At 42.0% G+C, this 21,411-nt stretch overlaps 1 protein-coding gene across 5 annotated transcripts in view; it reads right to left on the minus strand.

Moving 5' to 3' along the window:
• Positions 1–21,411, minus strand: part of DENND2B (DENN domain containing 2B) — a 103,428-nt gene that overhangs the window by 38,966 nt on the left and 43,051 nt on the right. Inside the window, exons 2-9 of one of the 5 annotated variants that reach the window (XM_086472418.1) lie at positions 18,379–18,413; positions 15,881–16,029; positions 13,026–13,241; positions 10,217–10,313; positions 9,245–9,289; positions 6,961–7,145; positions 6,199–6,308; positions 3,917–3,986 (exon numbers count right to left, since the gene is read on the minus strand). In XM_086472418.1, the coding sequence (XP_086328544.1) occupies positions 3,917–3,986; positions 6,199–6,308; positions 6,961–7,145; positions 9,245–9,289; positions 10,217–10,313; positions 13,026–13,241; positions 15,881–16,029; positions 18,379–18,413 (907 nt within the window). Of the gene's footprint in view, positions 1–3,916; positions 3,987–6,198; positions 6,309–6,960; positions 7,146–9,244; positions 9,290–10,216; positions 10,314–13,025; positions 13,242–15,880; positions 16,030–18,378; positions 18,414–21,411 lie in introns of those variants that run through there. The other 4 variants (XM_086472417.1, XM_086472421.1, XM_086472420.1 and 1 more) reach the window with 4 other exon arrangements.

The following is a 21,411-nucleotide window of genomic DNA, read 5'->3' on the forward strand; positions in this document are numbered from 1 at the left end:
CATAAAATAAGAAAGCATGCACATGATTGTCAATAGAAATATCACGCCGAGGTACACATCAGTGAGGCTGTTCCAGCCATGCACTGACATTTGCAGGGGACAGGAAATTGTTACGCTTTGTGAGCACAGCTGAACCATATGGAGAAGACACTTCAGGTAACAACTCCAATTCCACCATTTCTCCCAGCAGGACATAAAGAGATTACAGGATCCAAATAACAGTAGAATAAAGATCTACTTTGCTATTTTTGCCGTTTCCCCAGATAGAGAAATTCCAAGATGTTTCTCTACATCTTCCAAAATCCTCTTTCTTTCTAAACCCCAGACTGTGCCAGTTCTGCTCTAAGAAGGCATGGCAGGATTTGCCCCAGAAAGGGACAAGCTGGTAAAGTACATTGATATCCCTCCACTTTCCTCTGCTGCGTAGACAGTGAAAGGAAGACATGTCAGCTTCTGCATGTCAGGTTTCAGAACCAGATGAAACATCCTGAAACATCTGATAGCCTTCTATGATGGCATGACTGGCTGGGTAGAGGAGGTGTGTGCAGTGGATGTTGTCTACCTCAACTTCAGCAAGGATTTTGACACTGATACCCATCATATCTTCACAGGTAAGCTTAGAAAGTGTGCGTTAGATGAGTGGACAGTGAAGTGGACTGAGAACTGGCTGAAGGATAGAGCTCAGAGGGTTGTGATCAGCGGCGCAGAGTCCAGCTGGAGGCCTGTAGCTAGCGGTGTTCCCCAGGGGTCAGTACTGGGTCTGGTCTTATTCAAAATATTCATCAATGACCTGGATGAAGGGACAGAGTGCACCCTCAGCAAGTTTGCTGACATTACAAAACTGGGAGGAGTGGCTCATACACTGGAAGGCTGTGCTGCTATCCAGTGAGGTCTGGACAGGCTGGAGAGCTGGGCAGAGAGGAGCCTGATGAAGTTCAACAAGGGCAAGTGTAAGGTCCTGCATTTGAGGAGGAATAATGTCATGCACCAGTACAGGCTGGGGGTCGACCTGCTGGAGAGCAGCTCTGCAGAGGAGGGCCTGGGAGTTCTGGTGGACAAGTGGATCATGAGCCAGCAATGTGCCCTTGTGGCCAAGAAGGCCAATGGAGTCCTGGGGTGCATTAAGAAGAGTGTGGCCAGCAGGTCAAGGGAGGTTATTCTCCTCCTCTACTCTGCCCTGGTGAGGCCACATCTGGGGTACTGTGTTCTTGGGCTCCCCAGTCCAAGAGGGACAGGGAACTACGGGACAGAGCCAAGTGGAGGGCTATAAAGATGGTCAGGGGACTGGACCGTCTCTCCTTCTGAGGAAAGGCTGAGAGACCTGGGGCTCTTTAGCCTGGAGAAGAGAAGGCTGAGAGGGGACCTTATCAACACTTATAAATATCTAAAGGGTGGGTGTCAAGAGGATGGGGCCAGGCTCTTCTCAGTGGTGCCCAGTGACAGGACAAGGGGCAACAGGAACAAACTGGAGCACGTGAAGTTCTGCCTCGACACGAGGAAAAGCTTCTTTACTCTGAGGGTGGCAGAGCACTGGAACAGGCTGTTCAGGGAGGCTGTGGAGTCTCCTTCTCTGGAGATATTCAAAACCCACCTGGACGTGATCCTGGGCAACCTGTTCTAGGTGAACCTGTTTTAACAAGGGGATTGGACCAGATGATCTCCAGAAGTCGCTTCCAACCCCTACCATTCTGTGACTCTGTGAATTAAGTGATCTCCCAGGGCAGCAGCAGAGCAGTTTTATTACTGGCTTAATAATTATTACATAGATTTAGCAAGACAGTATTTATTTTTTCATTTTTAAAATTATTTTTTGCTATCTGGTTGATTGATTTTTGCCACAGCCAATGGAGGACAAAAATAATCTCCAATTCTGTCTCAAAACATCATTTATATAAAAGTGCAGAGTATTGATTTAATTCTGTTCCCAGTATTTCCTACTATGCTAATTATCTTCTGCACCAGCTGAAAGTCAGTGTTCTGGTTTTATGTTGCCTTTAAGGTAGGGTGGATTTCACTGAGCCTTGAGTGAATCTATGTTAATCCTATGTCAATCCTTCATTGACAAACTAATTCAACACTCCTGCCTTTATATCTTTTTTATTGTGGCTGATTATTTCAATCTCAGCCTAGTCCAGGATCAACTGTTTTGCATTTCACAAATGTGAGCTCCGCGCACGATTCCAAACTTGCTAACATTCCCAGAAATATGTGTCTTAAACAACCCTCACCTGGTAGAGTGAAAATGTTTAATTCAACATTTTTTGAGGTTTTGTTATTTTTTTCAAAATATACCTTATTATCCTTTTAAATGACATCACATAAAGTAATTGAATTGTACTGCTTTCCTACATGTTGTTATGCTTATTTACACCAGTAAGGATACCTCCTAGGTGCTCCACTTGTTTATCTCTGAATCACCCCCTGACCACCCCTAGATTTATTGCAACACAAGCCTTCACTGACATTTGCTTTCCACATATAAACCTTGTTGTGGCCCACTCTTACACCCTGTGTTATACAGAGCGAGTGAGTTCCTGCTACTACCTATGGCAAACACCGCCCACAGAATTGATAAACAAGTTTTCCGTTATGTTAGTTTAAACGAAACTTCGTACAAATAGAGGAACCACACACAGCAATACCTCCCAGACAGAGCATCTGCTGTCTGCACGACAAGGAGCTTTGCCACAGTCAAAGAGCAGGGTAAGAGCAGGGTCAGGTACAGGCAGGATGGAGGGTGCTGTTCTAATGACAGCGAGTTGCTCTGCCTGCTGGAAGCCACTGAAAGCTACTGAAGGCAAGTGCTCCCTGCTTGCAAAGATGAGAAATCATCCTCAAGAGAGGAAAGGAAGGGGAATGTGCCAGTGTCCTTTTCTTTTAGATAGGAGGTACCTACTTACAAATTTGCAAAGCTCCTGCAGACATTCATTTCCCACAGAGTACACAAAAGGCTTCCGCAGTATTCAATATCCATATAAGCTCTCCAACCAAGTGTAGTTAACTGTCATGTGAACTGTACAGGAGCCACAGCTCCCCACCTAGTCACTCGCAACCAGCTCCAAACCTGTCTGGGAGTTGATGAGCACAGGCCAGTGCCGGAACAACCAACTGCTTTATGCTTTGCTGCCATCCAGTCAGGTCTGCAGGATGGAGAGCAAAACCCCTGTTTGCCCTGTGCTTCACCTGCCTTAATACACTTTGCAAGTTTTTGTGCAGTTTCCTCCCTCCCACCCTCACACACACACGTTGCAATGATCTCCATTTATCAGGTGACCACTGATTTATCAGATGATGAGATAAAACCGTTTGGTAGGCTAAGTCAAGTCCCTGCACCACCAGCTGACCACCCCTGCTCACAAGGACTGAAAAGGAGCCCGAGAGCCTAGACTTCCTGGCACTGGTATCAGCTTACTGCAGGGTCCTGAGCAAATGGCGATGGTGGCATGCTCTCCACCATTGTCGTCCTCCTACTCGACAGGGTGGCTTATTTGCCTACATCACGAACCTGCTGCAGACTGATTAGGCAGTGCTGGCAGAGTACTTTGGAGATGTAAGCAGCTGTCCAAGAGATAAACACTACTCACAAATGTTTAGAAATACCACATTTGCCTTTGTTTGCAGTGTTGTAGTATTTCTGATTCTGCTTGAAAGCATGTGATATAAAGAATTTTAAAAGTAAATGCTCACACAAGAAGCTTTCCACATTCTTATGAATTTCCTATAAGACTTGGGATCTATTTGACTGAGACAGCCATTACAAATTCTTATTTTACTTGAGCTCCTTCTATTTCCAAATTCAGAATAAGTAACTCCATTTTCTTTCAAAACCATGAGAGACACCTTCAAAGTTCAGACTATAGTTTTGAGATATTGTTTAACAGAATTCTGCATTTTGAGGTGAAGGTGATGTACTTACCAACAGCCTCCTGCAATAACCAAACCGCCGGCTTCCATCTTCCCCAGTCAGCATGAAAGAGAAGGTCTCACTAGAAGAAAATAAATTGTCCAGATCTTACTATTAGAACTACAGCATAGCTACGCGGTAATTCATTTAGAAAGGGATACTGCCTTATCCAGTGAGAGATTCTACCCATTGGAGGGTCTTCTCTTCCTCTGCCTGTCATCTGGACATACTCTGTGGACAAATTCCATCAGCTGTAAAGCAAAAATACCTGCATGGTTGTGGACAACCTAGCTGTCTTACTATAAGAAGAGATGGGTGCTGAATTTCAGTGACTTGTCAGTCCCTTTGTACTGCAGAAGGAACACAAGAATCACATTTTGAGGGCAGTATTCAAATGCTGTATCTCCCTTACCTTTCAGTTAGATCCTGTCCTTGGACTGTGCTTTGTTCTTAGAGGAAGAACTTTAGATATTCTCTAAGAGTAGAGAAACCATTTTCTAATCTAGAAATAACACAAATTTCAAAAACCCAGTTCATTTTATACCCCTCTCTAGGATAAGTACCATTTGTGACAGAGAAGTAAAACAACAGTTTAAGGCTATAATTAGAGGACAGGTAAAGGGATGGGTCTGTGAACTTGTGCTTGGACTGAGAAACATTCCTGAGTGCTTTGGAAGTTTTAAATGGCAATATATAAAACACTTTTTCTTTGTGCTGGAATGCCAGGGCTTATATAATTATAGCTGTATATGGGAGGGATATCTTGTTTCACAAACATGGGCTCATGAAAGGTCTGTCTAGGAGAGCAGCAGCAGAAGAGGTGAAATGCTGCGTAGGCAGGACTATGTGCTTCTCATGCCAGTGTTGCCCACTCAGTTGTCGTTTCTCCTTCAGTGTTTTCAATAACTCACTATTCAGGTTCCTCCATGCATGGAATAATACAGCCAAGCAACACAGCATATAACATGGTTAAGTTGCATGTGCCATACAAAAGTCAGTAAAAAGTTCCATACATATTCTTGGCTATAGTAATTCCTGCAGGTGAATGCTAGTTCCTTGTCATAGTTAAGTCCCTCTAGACACACCCTGAACAGGTCTTTCTTACTTCATTTACACACCTGTCAGAATACACATCTTAAAAAGCCACCTCATATTCTAGGGGAATATGGGGAGATCCCCACCTGGAGTACTGCATCCAGCTCTGGAGTCCTCAGTACAAAAACGACATGGACCTGTTGGAGCGGGCCCAGAGGAGGCCACAAAAATGATCAGAGGGATGGAACATCTATGAGGACAGGCTGAGAGAGTTGGGGTTGTTCAGCCTGGATGAGAAAAGGCTTATTGCAGCTTTTCAATACATAAAGGGGGCTTCTAAGAAAGATGGGGACAGTCTTTTTAGTGAGGCCTGTTGCACCAGGACAAGGCGTAATGGTTTCAACCAGAAGAGAGTAGATTCAGACTAGATATAAGGAAGAAATGTTTTACAATGAGGGTGGTGAAACCCTGGAACAGGTTCTCCAGACGGGTGGTAGATGTCCCAGCCCTGGAAACATTCAAGGTCAGGTTGGACAGGGCTCTGATCAACCTGATCTAGTTGAAGATGTCCCCACTCATGGCAGATGGGTTGGACTAGATGAACTTTAGAAGTGCCTTCCAACCCAGATCATTCTGTGATTCTATCACTTCTGCCTATAATATTATTTCTACTTCTACACCTTTATATCAACAGGTTCTGACACTTTCATGCAGAGAAACAAAAAAAAAGACACATTTTTTGAAGTTTCTTTTGAATGAAAAAGAAAACACAAGCCTGGATCTCCCTTCTCTTGCCCTTCTCCTGTTTTCATTCACCTCTGAAAGAAGATAGGGCTCCTCTCCTGGCATAGAGATTGGCCCCAAGGACGTTCTCAGAACAGCATTGCTTTGAGCCAAATGAAGAGGTGTCCTGGAATGTCAGACAAGCATTCTGGGAAAATTACTAGTGCAGGTGGTGGGCAGGGCCCTGTCCTCTTAAAGATTTATTTTAAATACTTCCATATATACTTTTGGGTTTAGCACCGAGAAGAACCTTCAAACCTCTTCCCTTCAGACACACAGGCCCAAGGCAGGCAGAATAGGGAAGAAAAATAATAGAGAACTTAAAAAAAAAAAAAAAAAAAATCAAATACAGCTGCTTGAGCCTGAAGTGGCCAAGACTCAAATTGCTACTTCCTTAATAGGGAATCTGCGAGCCTGTGGTTGCTCCAGACGCACTCCACCAGCACTGCGCAGCAGAGGAGCACCGGAGGGTTTACCTGTTGTATTCAGAGACAGGGAGCCAGTCCTTGGCATCAGGAAAGCAGAACTGAGGGATAGCCTTGAGACGCTCCTCCGCTTCACGCATTTGCTTGGTTGGTCTTTCTAGCTGCGGGGGAGAAAATGGAGGTTCAGTCAGTTACTGCTAGTGCCAGCTCCACAGCACCTTTCGGGAGGCGGGGGTTACTAAGGAGCTCTGAAGAGCAAAGGCCCATCAGCTTGTCCTTTGTTTGTGCTTGGCAGAGTGAGGCATGACCCCAGGACAGCCTTATAGATGCTAGTACAATAGGAATAATCACTGCTGGGGTTTTAAAATTTTTTTTTAATTGCCCAAAACTCCCTGTTGCACAATGGCCACTTAAAAACACAGTCCTAACTCAAATTCCTTTCTGCTGCAAGAGTGCAAGAGAAATGCCGTAGATCAGCAGAAGTCTTTCCACTGACTTCAGTGAGTTTTGGAACAAATCCTAATATAGCCAAAATGAACTCACTTTCAAAGTGAAATATTTAGAAACAGAATTTAAACACTGTCTTTAAAGGACTTACCATCAGGCCAAACTCTCCAGCACAGGACAAGATAAATGTGTAGACAGGGAAAGCTTTAAGTCACTTTCTCTATGCCCTTTGCTTTGTAACAGATTGCTTTGGAACAATTACAAAAGCTGAATGATTAACTCCATTTAAAAAATAGATTTCTATTAATTTTCCCACTTACTTTATTGATCTCAGAATGAAACTGTATGTAAGAATTTTTCTTTTACCTTGGGAAACTGATATGTCACTTCTGGGAGGTAGGTGTTTTTAGAGGGCTTCTTTTTCAGTGACACTACCACAAAATACTCAAATAACTCCCGTTCCTGCCATTCAATCAGCTCTAGTTCCAGGGTTCGATAACTTGGAGCCCTCTTCAGCATTGACTGGATGTGTACTAGACGCTGGGTATGAGCTGGCATTTAAAAATAAAAAAAAAAGAAGAGAAGAAAAAAAAGAAAAAAGACAGATCATTACCTGGGACTGTAATGTGTATGTGTAAGCCACAGCCATTCACAAAGGACTTTCAATTGGCCAGCGTATTATTCCAAGCACGTTCTCCTTTCAAAAGCAAACCTTCATACTGTAGTCTCCCTCACTAATTGCACCCATAAATCAAAACTCTCTCCAAGTACTGAAATGATGCAATACTAAGTCACAGAAATAATTTGCAGTTCATAACTGTTACCCTGCCAAAGGTCTGCTTTTTCTTCACGCATAAGACTAGATTACAAGCCCTTGTGTGGGTGTGCAGATGCACCAGGGCCTCTCAGGCCTGACTTGGACCTGGTTTACATTGGTGAAAAACAGTTCTGTGACCTGTCCCTACATAAGCACAGCTTTATGCTAAGAACCACTGAAGGCGTATTTGCTCCTTCTCTACAGCACAGGCATAGTCCGTACAAGCCATGGAATGATCTCCAGGGAAGGGGGAAGGAAAGGAAAGAGGTGTGAATTGTCTCCTGTAGGATTGATTTGCTTGTGCCAATTCGATTGAGGGGCAGTCTTAGATTCATGGTCACATCCAGCCCTGATTCAAAGGTATCCGTTCATCCAGTGACTTGTCACTAGACATCTATGGCGGACTAGTCAGTAGCATCACTACCAGTTCTGGTAGACCAGTAAGTGAAAACAGCTAAGTAAAACCAGCTTCCTGCGTGCTCTTCCCCACCTCTTCACACCAGGATCTCTGTGCAAAGGCAAATGAATTATTAGCCAAACGTGTCAGTCCCTTAAGTGTATGTTCACTGACACTGCCTACAGTTTGCAAAAGGCAGACTGTCCCTTGTGGTAGGGAAATTAGAGGTCACAAGCACTTAATCACAGCAGTAATTAATTGACAGAAAGAAAGGGAAATCCCTTGATGACCACCCATGATACAACTGGTTCAACTACACAAAAATTAAAAATTATTTTGATAAAGCACTTGGGTCTTGGTGTGACTGTACAACTAGGAAAGCTAAATCCCAAGTAATAACCTGCCTCGTCCTACCTTGAGATAGCTCCACACTGCCGGTCACTTTTTCCAGTGAAATAAGAATATCCTCCCAATAACAAGAGAGAAGCCAGGCCCTGTCTCTCTTCTTTCATTGTCTATGAGCAAAAGCAATCCCTGTATTTTTTGACACAAAGAGAAATAGAACTGAAAGTGCTTTTGGGCTGGCATCTGTCTACAAAGGAGCAACGAGTCTTTTTCCACACATTGCTGTACAAAGTTGCATACAGCCTGTTTTGGGCGCTCTTACCTATCTGGAACAAATCTTTTTCCCTAAGACATTTTTTTTCCAGCAAGTTCTCCTGCATGAACAGTAAGCAGGTGACATCCGCAGGAGACAGACACAAATGTTTGCCCCTTACCTTATAACCACAGCTCCCCACCCTGGTTTTTTTTCCCCCCTTACTTACTAACAACATGATAGGTTTTTAGTAATAAAATCTATTGTTGCTGACTTCAACTTTTTTTATAGTTCTCTCTGTGTATCAGGACTCTAGAAAATGAGGGACTAATTTACTGGCCTGGCTCAAGCACAGTTTGTGCAGGTGCTGTGCACTGATAGAGGAATTTGGAGACTGCAGACCTATAAAAGAATATAAAAACCGCTATGCTGGATCAGACCCAGAATCTCGCCTCCAATGGCAGTTAGCAGTAAACATGGAAAGCAGTGTATGAATAAGAAGAAAGCCTATTTATCCATCTCATCCCTCTAAGTTTGCACCCAGTAGTTAGTCTGGAAAACATCAGCATCTGTGAAGTGGCTGACAAAGCAAATCTATCAAAGGTCCTGTTCTTCATTATATGACACTGTTGCCAAACCCTTTTTAGATCCTCACAGCTCATTTTGTCCTTGCTTTCTACATTCATGGTCCTGTGAGCCCTGCAATAATGGAGTTAGCATAGTTCAGGAAGGAAAATACAAGAAAATGGACAGCAGCAATGCACAGTAGCAGGAGAACATACATGGATAAGGTCTCTGACAGTGGCTGACTAGAAGTTATTGAAGGCTGATCCCTTACCTTTAAACCTGTCATCTGAGTCACTCTCACTCTCACTGTTCTCATCTGCAGAGGAGACAGAGGGATCAGTTAATGCAAAACCAAAGCAAACATAAACTTGGTTTACTGCGGTGAAAGTGGGAAAAATCAGATCTCACACTGAGCCTTGTGATCCACGCATGCTCTCTCCTCAGTTTTAAAATATCTGAAATAAAGTTTGAATGACTCCTTAGAATGTGTTTTCCTTGGATGAAGTTTCAATTTTGCTTGAGAACAAGAGCTTCATTTTGATGAAAGTGCAAAATTCATTCTCCATTACAGCAACTGGTTGCATTGAACCCCCCTCTATGCTAAGCTAGAGGTGAACGTGCCATTTGGAAAACGGATTTTAACTCTTCCACTTCTTTTTCAGACTTTAATTTTTTTGAAAAAAGTTATGCAGCACTTGAGAAGTCAAAATAAGCCTTATGAGCTTTGTCTGTCTGGGCACCATTTTCAATCACCAAATCTCACCAAACTGATTGAGAGTGACATGCAAAAGTAACCTTATGACAAGATGTATTTCTGAGGTGTACTCACATTAAAGCTCTATTATAATCCTACTACAAACATGACCTGAATTTCTTTTTGGCCCCTGCTTTTCCAGAAGTAGTCTGAAGCACAGTGTGAGTTACATTCACATGCCAGGAAAAAGCATGAATGAATTGCAAGGTCAAAACTGTGAATTTTGGGCAAAACTTACAGATGCAAATTACTCAGAAAGTGAACTAAAGAAGCAGCTGATCATGGGATTAATAGGACAGATAATGCTAAGAATCTCCTTTATTTTTAGCTCATCCCAATTTTCCCCTCTTGCAGACGGAAAGTTATCATAGTTCATAGAAGAAAGTTCTAAACAAAGTAGAGTTCAGGGTAGATGTGGAGGAAAGAAGGGAATCTGTTAGTCCTGTAACACTCGAACAGATTCACTGAATCGTAATGCTTGGGTCATACCTCGTAGGGATGCTGTCTCAATATTGGACATAGAGAGTTTCTTCAGTCGTTTTTTTCCTCTTTTTGCACTGTAAATGGAATTGATTCTTTGGACAAGCTGCATAATAAGAAAATGAGGAATCATTAAGACCGAACACTTTTCTGCCAGGAGACTTTTAATTAATCTATCCAATCAAAGAAATAACAATTAAATAACTCAGAAACCTAAATCCCATTTTCAAAAATCTCATAGATATTTGCAATAAAAGCACAATGAGCCTGAGGATTCAAAGATAGCTGAAGGCTACCACCTCCTTCCTCTCTCTCTATGCTGTTGTTTCTCTCTACACTTGTGTTATCTAAGTAACAGTGATCCGTTAGCCATATCCAACTTCATCAAACTCTCATGGACCTTAAGATCATATTCTTGTTTTGAATATGAGTCACATGTATGTTAGCACCTCTCTGAACTGAGATTTTAGTGTGTTCAAATAAGCACAGAAGGAGACAGCCCTAACTTTTTAAAGCCTTTCCAAGTACAGAGTGAACCAGCTGCTTTGAGGGTGTATCACAGCACCTGAGGATCTGGCCCATACGGACTTCTCCTTCCTCTCCCTTCCAACTCATGCTGTACTTACCATACTTCAGAGGTGCTGTGTCTACTTTCTCCAATCTTATCCTTATCTACAAAAGTATTCTGAAGTTAGTTACTAGTGCCAGCTTTAGCTGGCTTTAACCAGCACTAGCCAGAATTGTAACTCCTGGTAATCATCTTTTTGGCTTCCTTCGGTAGGGCTAACGCAGATTACAACTGTCTATCCAAAAAAATCTGAGATGATGGAATATATTAACGAGATAACTTGTGTTTAGTGCCTTCAACAAGAGGTTGGGATTACTAAGAATTTGTACTTAAACAGAACATTATAACTTCTGGAGAGTCATAAATATGGAGCAATTAATCTTCATAATGTTTTTATGAGTCAGGAATAGTATATTTCATCCCATAGCAGCTTTATTCATAGAACTATAACACTTTTTGCAAAAGCTGTTTCACCTCAGCTTGCAGAGATAAATAAACTCAGTGAGAGAAACTAATTCACACAGTAGAAAGTCAATAACAGAGCACAGACTGGAACAAAAACTCATGCCACCTCTCCAACAGAGGAGGAAGGTCTGGCCCAGAACAGACAGTTTGAAGAGTTAAAACCTCACTTGCTCTCACAGTTGAAGCAGTATTAGGAATTTTGCCCCTACCTGCTGACTGAGCTATGTGCAACCCACCAGCAAGGCTCAGCTGGAACTTCTCTGCTTGCAGCCGTGTGCCTGGCCCTGCCTGCTGGGAACCTGCACAGCACCACGGCAGAGCCAGCAGGATAGAATCCTGCGCGTGCGTCAGCCCAGACGTTCCTGCACGTAAGCACTAACCAAGGCATCAGGACCCAGGAGTGAGGGGCCTTGCTGGGACTTTTCACTCCCCTCACCTTGCTGCTTGGCACTTTGTCTGCTTGAGCTACTTCACCAGGGGTGAAATACCTGCCCTGCGGTGAGGAAAGCCCCAACGTTTAAGGCATTTGGATATTGCTTCACGAAGCACCACTGGGGGTGGTACAGAACAGGAGTTTGAGCTTCAAGTTTTTCTCTCTAATAGCTAATATTTTCTCAATAAAATCCTGAGATTCTCCAGTAATATGTGATTCTAGGAGCTACAGTGATCGAAAGAGAATTTATCATGAGATTTATGATAAAACTATGAACATTCATATGCTGAAAACATAATTTCATATAAGGAGAATTTCTGTCCCTTAAATCAAAAAATAATATTTTAAAAAAAAGTTTGGTACAAAACTAACAGCCAAACTTTCCCAGTTTTACTCAAAACCAAGTGGTAAGCTACTCTAAGTTACACTGTAACTTCCTTCACAGGTGTATGCTTATTTGTGCAGTAAAATAGTGTATTCCAAGAGAGTAAAAATATAGTAAATATTAAGGACACAGGATTAATTTCCTCCTTTTTGTTAGTTTCCTGCTTAGACAGAATTTCAGACTAATTGGCAGGAATATAAAAATCTCCCTCTACTCACAGTATTCACAGCCACGTACTTTAAAATATGCTCTCTAATAAGAACAGGAAAGAGCTAAATATACACTCAAAATCAACTTTGTTCATGAGCCAAAAATAAATATGCTGGCATTCTCCCCCTCTGTTGCTATTGTACTAGAAAAGGTTTGTTGGGTTTTTTTGTTTGGGGGCTTGGGGGTTTTCCCCATCCCATTTTGAATTGGAAAACTCCTTGAAAACTGGAAAATGTTTTTATTTCCAATCCATCAAGACAACAGTGTTATCAGGACGGAGTAGGTTGTGAGTAAATGAAGTGAAATGTATTAGGCAAATAATAGTTATTTTCCTGAGACTGGTAAAAAAATTACAGGGAAAAATCTCACTTCATATGCTGCTGCATGTTATAAATATTAATTGCTTGGCCATCACCCATTCAAAATCATAAAGTTAGGAACATGACAATGCTCGGGCCTACAGAGCTTAAAGAGAAGTGTGGAAAACAGAATTCACTTAAAATCAACTCCGTGCAAAGATGACAATCAGATGTTTCTGCTTTTGGACCCCTTCTAGGGAAGGAATTTTCGCAGTACAGCTGTGTGTAAAAAAGGCATATATCTTGGCTCCTGAGAGTTACCATTTCTGGTTTTATCTCAATTTTCCTTTAGGATACAAAAAGAGCTTTCAGTGATGGCTAAAGGCTAGACAGAAATTTGCAGGCTCTTGCAAAGAGCTGACTTATCCTCAGCATAAGCCTGATCACCCTGCCAGTACCTTTGGGATCCTCCTGGCCCGCCGTGTAGACAGCAGCTCGCTTGTGGTACTCAGGCTGTCCTCATTGAGGCTGGAAGGGGAGGAGGGAATGCCAAGCTGAGCCAGCAGCAGCATGTCATCATGGCTGTGCCGCTTGGGCAGCCGTGGTAAGCGGTGGCTCTTCCTTTCTGACCAGTTCCCGATGCGCAGAGACTGGCTGCTGGGCTTCGAAGGTAGCTGCAGGAACAAAAACAGCTTGAGCTCCTCCCCTCCTCAGCAACACTTAGTGCAGAAACAGCTCTTTGTGGGCAAGTGGTGGCTACAGGAGGCCACCACGCCAGGCGAGCCACTGCTCCATGTGAAGAGAGGGTTTCAGGTCAAAACGAAGGGATGGGGTCAATACCTAACACTTTAAAGTTCAAAGAAAGCAATAGTACTTTTGGCATTGGTGCATGTCCATGCGTCCACATCACATCAACTCTATGAGCTTTCAAACCTAACTTAAGGGCTTGTCTGACATCAGAACATTGACCCAATGGTCCTGATCCATCTCTTTCCCTTGCAGTACTGAAAATCAAGAGCAATTACATGGAAGTTGCTATTTAATCCTAGAGAAAGAAAGTAAAAAATCAAGCTTGCTGCGTTTCCATGCTGTTAAGGTGTTTTAAGATCTGCCAATGTGCAGAGGTGCAGTTACAGCTTTGTCCTGCACCCCCCAAAAATTCCCCTTAAAACACATAATTGTTACCATTGCAGGGGAAAGGGACAATCTTGTTGAAAAGATTAAACACCAAGTAACAGCTGTCTTTAAAAAACTGGGGTTCGTTTGGAGCAGTCCTTCAAGCAGCTCTGCCCAGCTCTCAGGAAGATCAGGTGCCAGGTTGGCAAGGCCAAGTCCCTGCCTTCTCCTCCCAAACACAAATGCTGTAAGAAGCTTAACCACCATGTCTAGAAAAAAGTACTATTATGTCAAACAGCTGTCAATTGGCATTTACTAATATAAATTAAGCTATAAACCTGCAGTAATAAATGTCCCATTTGTTCTACTTGGAGGGCTTACCTATTACAGCACCATACTACCTGGGATTAAGCACAGGTGTTTCTGTATGTGTGGGTTTTGCATCACATACACAATGTCATCAACAAAACATTCTTTTTTATATCTGATGACTTCAAAAACTGAAAATAACAAATGGGAAAGGAGAAGACACAATGGGATTCAAAATGACCACAAGCCAGTGTTTCTGAGGCCTCTGCTTACCACAGGTTAGCATGCCAGGAAAATCTGCAGCAGTCTATACTTTAATGAAAGGCATTCTTTTTTGGAGATGATTGTTGAAAGCCTGCTGACCTTCTGATCTCTTCCATCTTGTTTATCATCATCCATGACTGAAAAGTCATGTTGCTAACCCAGCTATGTTGCTATGATGGAAAAATCGGGTTGATAAATCATTGCCAAAGCTGCCATTCTTCAGGAAATTGAGACTTTTCTATTTCTGGTCATTGGAGAATTACCCAGGCCCATAGTTGACCTGCTCTTAGTGTTTCTTCGCTTTAAATATCAGCACAATGACAGCACAATTATGGCAGAACTGACTCCTGGCAGGAAACTCCTGGCAGCATTTCAGAAAGAAGATACCAAAATAAAGATATCCCTGTTGCAAAGATACCAGAGAGTACTTTTTTACTGAGCAACTTTACAGAAGCTGTTTTAATCTGTACAATGTTGGTCACCCTGTGCAAAGAGAACAGGGGACACTATCTTACTATGGACCTATATGGTTCCTACCTTAATGGTACACCCTGTTGGATCCTCTAGATATTACACAATTCCTGTTACACACACAGTCAAAAATAACTGTTATGCGTAGTATGTCTCTCACTGAGGTTACCTTAGTGGCTGCAGTTTCTTTTTCTCCTTACTCTGCCTGATTACTGCTTTCCACTTGTTCCCTTTTCAGGAGCTTTGCTGAAAACAGTGCTGTTTTACAAATGACGTGCTAGGTGCATACTAAGAATCCTGGTGATACTTCTTTTGTCTCTTGGACTGTGATGCTCACATGCACACAAAATATGTGAAAGAAAACATACTCGGTTTTGTTCTAGGTCTCTTTACAAGACAAAATATCTCACTCAACTGCAAATTTTCTGTTGATTCAGAGCAAAACACATGGTTCCTTTAAAAAGCATTTTGAATCTCAAAATTAAGTATGTGATGAAATTTATATTTTTCCTTATGAGCACAACGATCCCATAAACAGCAAAGCAACCTGGCACTTCATACCATTCACAAAAAACAGTCTGCTTTAGAAAATTCACCACAAAATGGAAAGTCTGCAGAGTTCCTCGTCTTTTACTTCATGCTGTAAACACAACATATACAGCCTTGTTAAATGCAGACACTCAGTTTTTTCTGATTATCTTATCATTAATTTATTTATTGGGGGGCACACTTGTCCTCCTCCATTTTACAATAAAACATGCCAGGCTACATACTTGGCTTCAGCAAAGTCACAAGAGGCCTCACGTAACAATCCATGGACATGGTGAAGCAGCTGACTTTTTCCCTCCTGTCCCTACGAAGAGCCCAGCAGCAAACCCAGAGGCCATTCACAAAGAGCAGCCATACAAATAAACTTAGGGCCAGATTCAGCTCACAAACAGCCGGTGGAAGGATTCTGCTGAAAGTCATCAGGCCGTAGCCAGCACAAAGAGCCATCAGCTTCTGCAGCGCAGCGCGGAGAAGCTGAGCTACAGCTGCCAAGAGCATTCCCAGCAACGGCACAGCTGCTCTTCCTCCTATGCCACGACTGATTCTCTTGCAAGATTTTAAACAAGCCTCATGCACAGAAGGACGGCCGCCGTCATGCTGTTACCTGGGGAGGTGATGTGTATTTCCTGTCCTGCGGCGTCCACATCCTGTGCAAAGAATCTAGGGAATTCTCGGAGAGTTGGTGGGATTTTCGGCCCGCGTGACGGCCTTTCAGCTCCACATCCTCGTACGGGTTTTCCTTGGGTGATTCGCCTTCACGTTTTTTGGTTTGATTTTTTTTTTTTTTAAGAAAAAAACAGACAGGAATGTGAAGTTAAAAAAAAATTAAAATCATGTGAACCAAGTGAAAGGCTTTTAGAAAAGCTCCTCAGCTTTCAGCATGACTCATCCCTCTAGCTGCAGCTGGAAGTATTTGGAGGAGAACTTGGCTATGAGGACGACAAGTTTCTTTGGGGTTTTTTTACTGCTTTTATTTTTTTTAAATAAAATGCAAAGATTTCACAAGACGTGCTTCTGAGCATCCACAGCTGTGGAAAATTTATTGATATATAAAAGCTAAGGCACATAACTACTTTAAAGTGTATCAGTAGATTTTATAAATCTATAGCAGCCACTCACAGGGTGAAATGAATAGCAATAAATAACTGTTCTCAACATACCACCCTTACACACAATAAGGCAACTTTTATTTGATGCTATCTTCATTATTCTCTTCCCCTGAGAGAAGGCAAAGAAAGAATAAACACTTCAGCTCAGCAATGCCAACAGAGGAGACTGAAAATGTAAAAGATGAGGGAAGAATTTCTGCTCCGACCATACTGCATCCTCAAAGTGTTCTTTGAAACACATCATGCTTTCTAATTAAGCAGCTATTCATCTCAATTTATGTAAAATTAATATCTCCCAGAAGGAGATATTACTTGCCAGTAATACATAGAGGCTTGAACAGTTAATCACTAATTATGACATAAATGAAAAATACATCAGAAAGCAGACTCCAATCTTTGAATTTTTAGTATTTGAAAACCAGAACCAAAATTTATAGTCCAGATTTAAGTGAGAGCCAATACCCTTTGGCAGCCTAAGGACCAGTGTAATGACCCACCATCTTCTCAAAACTCCTGAACTCACTAAGTCTTTGACTGAACTAAAAAGCATGAAGATGAATGAGTGCCATCAATAAAATGAACATTCTGTATCCATTTCTTCAGACAGTGCACAATCAGCAACTGGTTTAGAACTTCAGGTTTTCCAAATACAGAGTTCTTCCAGTTTTCCAACCATCTTACACAGAAAATCATCCCCCAGAAAGTGAACTACTTGAATTCAAGACTTGAATTTGCAGAAACTTGAAACATGCAGAAAGTTCAGAGCTTTTGAACCAACTTGCTTTTGGTTTTATATCTAAAGATTACTCTAGAACTCATGGTTTTAGTACTATATATATCGCAATACACGCTATTAAATATAAGAAATTCAGATTTTACTAGGTAATGTATTGAGGACAGAAAGCTATAGCATGGTTAATTATTCACACTGTTACAGAAAATATTCACTGCTTTTACAGAGATGACAATTGAAGCACAGGTGAAGCAGTTTGTGCTTTTTACTCTATTGTTAAGCCCAGAAGCGTGAGACTCCTTGAATTATCAATTATAGCCATAGAGCTTTTGCTTAGCAAGTTCACATATTCACAGTACAAGTGAAAATACACTTTTGCTTTGGTAGTGCATCATACTAAGGTTTCTAGTCAAATATAAGACAAGAATGAATGTTTGAGCTTGGTTTTTAACTAGAAGCCTGAATAACTGCTGCTTTTGAAGAATGTTTAAATTGGCAATCACAGCTTATTATTTTATCCTGAGGGAATCTGATTCTAGAGGCTGCACTGTCATCATAGTCAATCCCAACACCACATGGAAGGAACACCTTCAGGTGCATGGGGTACTTAGAAGAAAGACCTTTTTATGAATGCAATGAATGGGATAAATCTTAAGCAACAAATATTCCTAAAAAAAAAATGAAAGCTAGAATGTCCTGGGAACACTATGGAATTGATTGATTCTGTCTGTAGGAAGAAAAATAAATAGATATTGCACACTAATTCTGTTACTTGTAAACTCTAGAGCTCTAGCTATGATAATCATAACAACAATGAATAGTCAGCTTTGCAAAATGCTGTTACTTATTCACAGATAGTCGGACTGTACTAGCATCATAAAATTTCTTGTAAGCCCAAGTCAAGTGTAGGTCAAGCAAGCATTTTAGAATGGATCAACAGATTTCAAAATACCCAGCTACATGAGACAGTGCTTAAACATATGCTTACTTTGAAAACAAATGTTATTACATTAGTCTGCATAGTATCCAAACTCCTGAGAAGAAACAAGCCCATCAGATGAAAAGAAGCCTTTTTTAAAATGTAAAACATTTAAAAGTTTCAGGGTGATTCTCTTTCCAAGACACAATGTAAAACAGAATTGCTTGAACCCAGTTAAACTCAACATTACTAATGTTGACCTAAAATATTAAGTATAGAAACAGACCCAGACAAGTCTTGGATGAGAGAAGAGGGAGGAGCAAGGAATCATGCGCAGAGGCTGCTTTTCTGACTCAGATTCTCTACCAAAAGAAAGCTTGGGCCAAATTCCTCCTCAGTGTAATGTGGAGGTCAGTGGAGACACCACAGGGTATCTCTTTCCCTAGAGCTGTGAGAGCTTCTTCAGACGACTGGTTTGCTGTTCGAGAACACTTGTTTCTTTTATTTTTTCTCATTTGCTTAAAAAATCAAATTATTTCAGGGTGGGTTCTTTATTTTTTCCATTTTGAAATGATGCCTTGAGACCAAATGTGCCTCACCTATTCTCTTTTTTGAAATAAATAAATCCAAAACAACCTGGTTTTGCTGACTTGGAATTTGAATCAAGTATTTGGTTCAGCCAGGGAACTAGAGGAGATAATTTATTTTTCTAGGCCTTCAGCAATTTTCAAACCTCAGACAACCACATTTTTTAGTATGTATGCTCTCCCTGGTAGATGAGACACAAAAGACCAGGTATGCAAAAATAGCATTAGGCAGCCCAGACAGACTGGTTTCTGTACAAGTGACAAAGATCCCAAGATGTCAGGTAAGCTAAAAAGACATGTGAAGATACCCTGAACTGCCTTAGAGCAGCATTTAACCCCATCTGACTGCACAGTCGCTCCCTTCCATGGCGGAAAGACCTGTGAACTGGTGGCCACCAGCAGGTGTGGGTCCCACACCAGAGGGAGCCTCTGGGGAAGAGCCACAGTGGCAGCTGCTACTGCTGCAGCACAAAAATGAGGAAAGTTTCCATATAGCTGGACTGGCTCAGAGGTTTGCAGCTTTGATCTCTGCATTTCTCCTCAACACCATCATTCTCTAGGCCAAAGACCCAGGCAAGGAATGTTCACAATCTGCAATCTGAAAGCATTTGCATTAATTTGGATTTGCTGCAAAAGAGAAACACTTTTACAATGAAAGAGAAGGAAACATCCTTGTTCCTTCCATATGTATGTCTCTATTAGAAGCCAAAAGGAGAAAGATTACGCAGTACAGAGGCCAGGCTTGTCTTAATAAGGCTGATCCAACTGCCACAGAAGACAACAGCAGACTATCACTGACTTCAAAGGAAGCTGGATCAGACCCCCAGAACGCATACGGTCGCAAGAAATAGCAAGTCTTTGGCAAATACTGTCTCTAATCACCGTCCCTGCTACCAGATCAGTTCCCTTTATATGCATTTTTTTCAAGTTTCCCGTTCTTTTGAATTCTACGTACCGAACTGCTGAGTTAACACAGGACATTTATCTACATAACATTTATCTTCAGAAGATCTCACAGGCAATTTAATGATTGGTCCATAAGGGAAAGAAAAAAAAAAAGATAAGATAAAATAACCAGTGATCTTTAGAAAAGTCCTGATGAATGCAGTGCCTTGAGCTTAAGCATTGATGAATTTCCTCCAGCGGTTGTAATTCCTCACTCCGTGATGCTCTGCAAGTCAGCCCCACCGAGTCCTGAGGCAGCACACAATGTTCCTCTGCTCAGCCCCTCACACGTGGCAAATGCAAAGCAGAGGCAGACTCAGCAAGCTGTCTCACGCTGAGAAAGGAGTGAAAAGTAAGGCTGAGGGGAAGAAAAAAAATATGCAGACAAACACTTCTCTATAAATGGCAGAGAGCAGGAAAATGCATCATTTCTTTCTAGATAGGAGAAACAATCATCAGCAGAATGAAGCGATTCCCTGAGTGTGATTATAACTCCTGCCTTTTGCACTGCCAGGAAGCAAGAAGAATTGAACAGCAGGTATAGAGCGAGGGAAAGGGCTCATCGATTTGTGTTAACATGGGCGCATAAATTAGGAGCCAATGCTCACAGAGGAGATACTGTCTCTAGAGGATGATGCTGAGCGCCCAAGCTAGGAGCCTACCACCTTCCCTGCTGGCTACATAGAAAGCCCAGGCCCCTGAGCTGTGTGGCCAAGTTAGGCCGCGTTAGCACCCCACAAATGACAAAGTGCGTATTTCCTGCATACTAGAGCATGTGCACAAAATATAGGGCAATTAATGTATTTTACATTACAATGAACTGGGAGATGAAAGCTTCAGCTGCCATCCCAGGAGAGACTCATGAAAACATCAGCAGCACACATCTCCAGAGGCAAGAAGCTGGAAATAGTGGCAACAAATGGGCAGGGAAGGGGGCCCAGATAGGCAGAATCGGGACTGAATAACAGACAAGTAGAAAGGCACAAGTCAGAAGTCTGTAAGAACCTCTGATGCTTGTGGCACCTACTGCCTCAACCTTCTGCAGTGTTTCTGTAACAACAGACACAAGGCACAACATCAGCTCCTTTCCACACATAATCCCTCTGATGGCACCTACAAATCCTTGAACTACCTTTTTTGCCCTCTTCCTATGACCTCTGTTCAGTTGTAGATCCAGCTCAATTCATCCAGCTCGCACATTTGGTGCACACAAGCCCTTGCAGAAGATTAAGACAAAATACCACTGGGCAAGGAAGAAGCAAGCAGAGAATGGCAGTACGGGAATTCTGCTTTTGCTGCCATTGAAGAGGAAGCAATGGGACTGAACCTCTGAGTGCAAGCACTGCATGAGGGAACAGCATGGGATTCTTGTGCTGTGCAGACTTACAGCTTCCCAGCATCTCTGGGCGCTTAAGTCCAAAGAACTGCTCAATGGTGAGAATCCAGGTGCATTCATTGCAATGCGTATGCATTACTCATTCATTTTATTCATAAAATTACACAAACGCAGATTCACACCGCCAGTGCTGGAAGAAAACTCAGCCACTGGGATGTTTATGAGCATGTTCAGATCAAATGGATGAAACCCACAAAGTCTCTACACTCTCATAAAGTATTTGAGCTTAGATCTTTAGTGCATAGATGAGCACTTTCAACATCAGAAAAGCTGCAACTGTGCATCTCAGCTGAGGAATTTACCCCAGGAATCTGTAGAAGGAGGAACTATTTCAATATCAAATTACAGCTAAAACACATTATAGCTGCTTTGAAAAGCTATGGCTGAAGAGTGCTAAATTACAGACTGTTACTTATAATCCTATCAGCTCAGTACTATGTTCTCAG

The sequence above is a fragment of the Leptosomus discolor genome, chromosome 12 (genome assembly GCF_034619465.1).
Source record: "Leptosomus discolor isolate bLepDis1 chromosome 12, bLepDis1.hap2, whole genome shotgun sequence".
NCBI classification, from domain to species: Eukaryota; Metazoa; Chordata; class Aves; order Leptosomiformes; family Leptosomidae; genus Leptosomus; species Leptosomus discolor.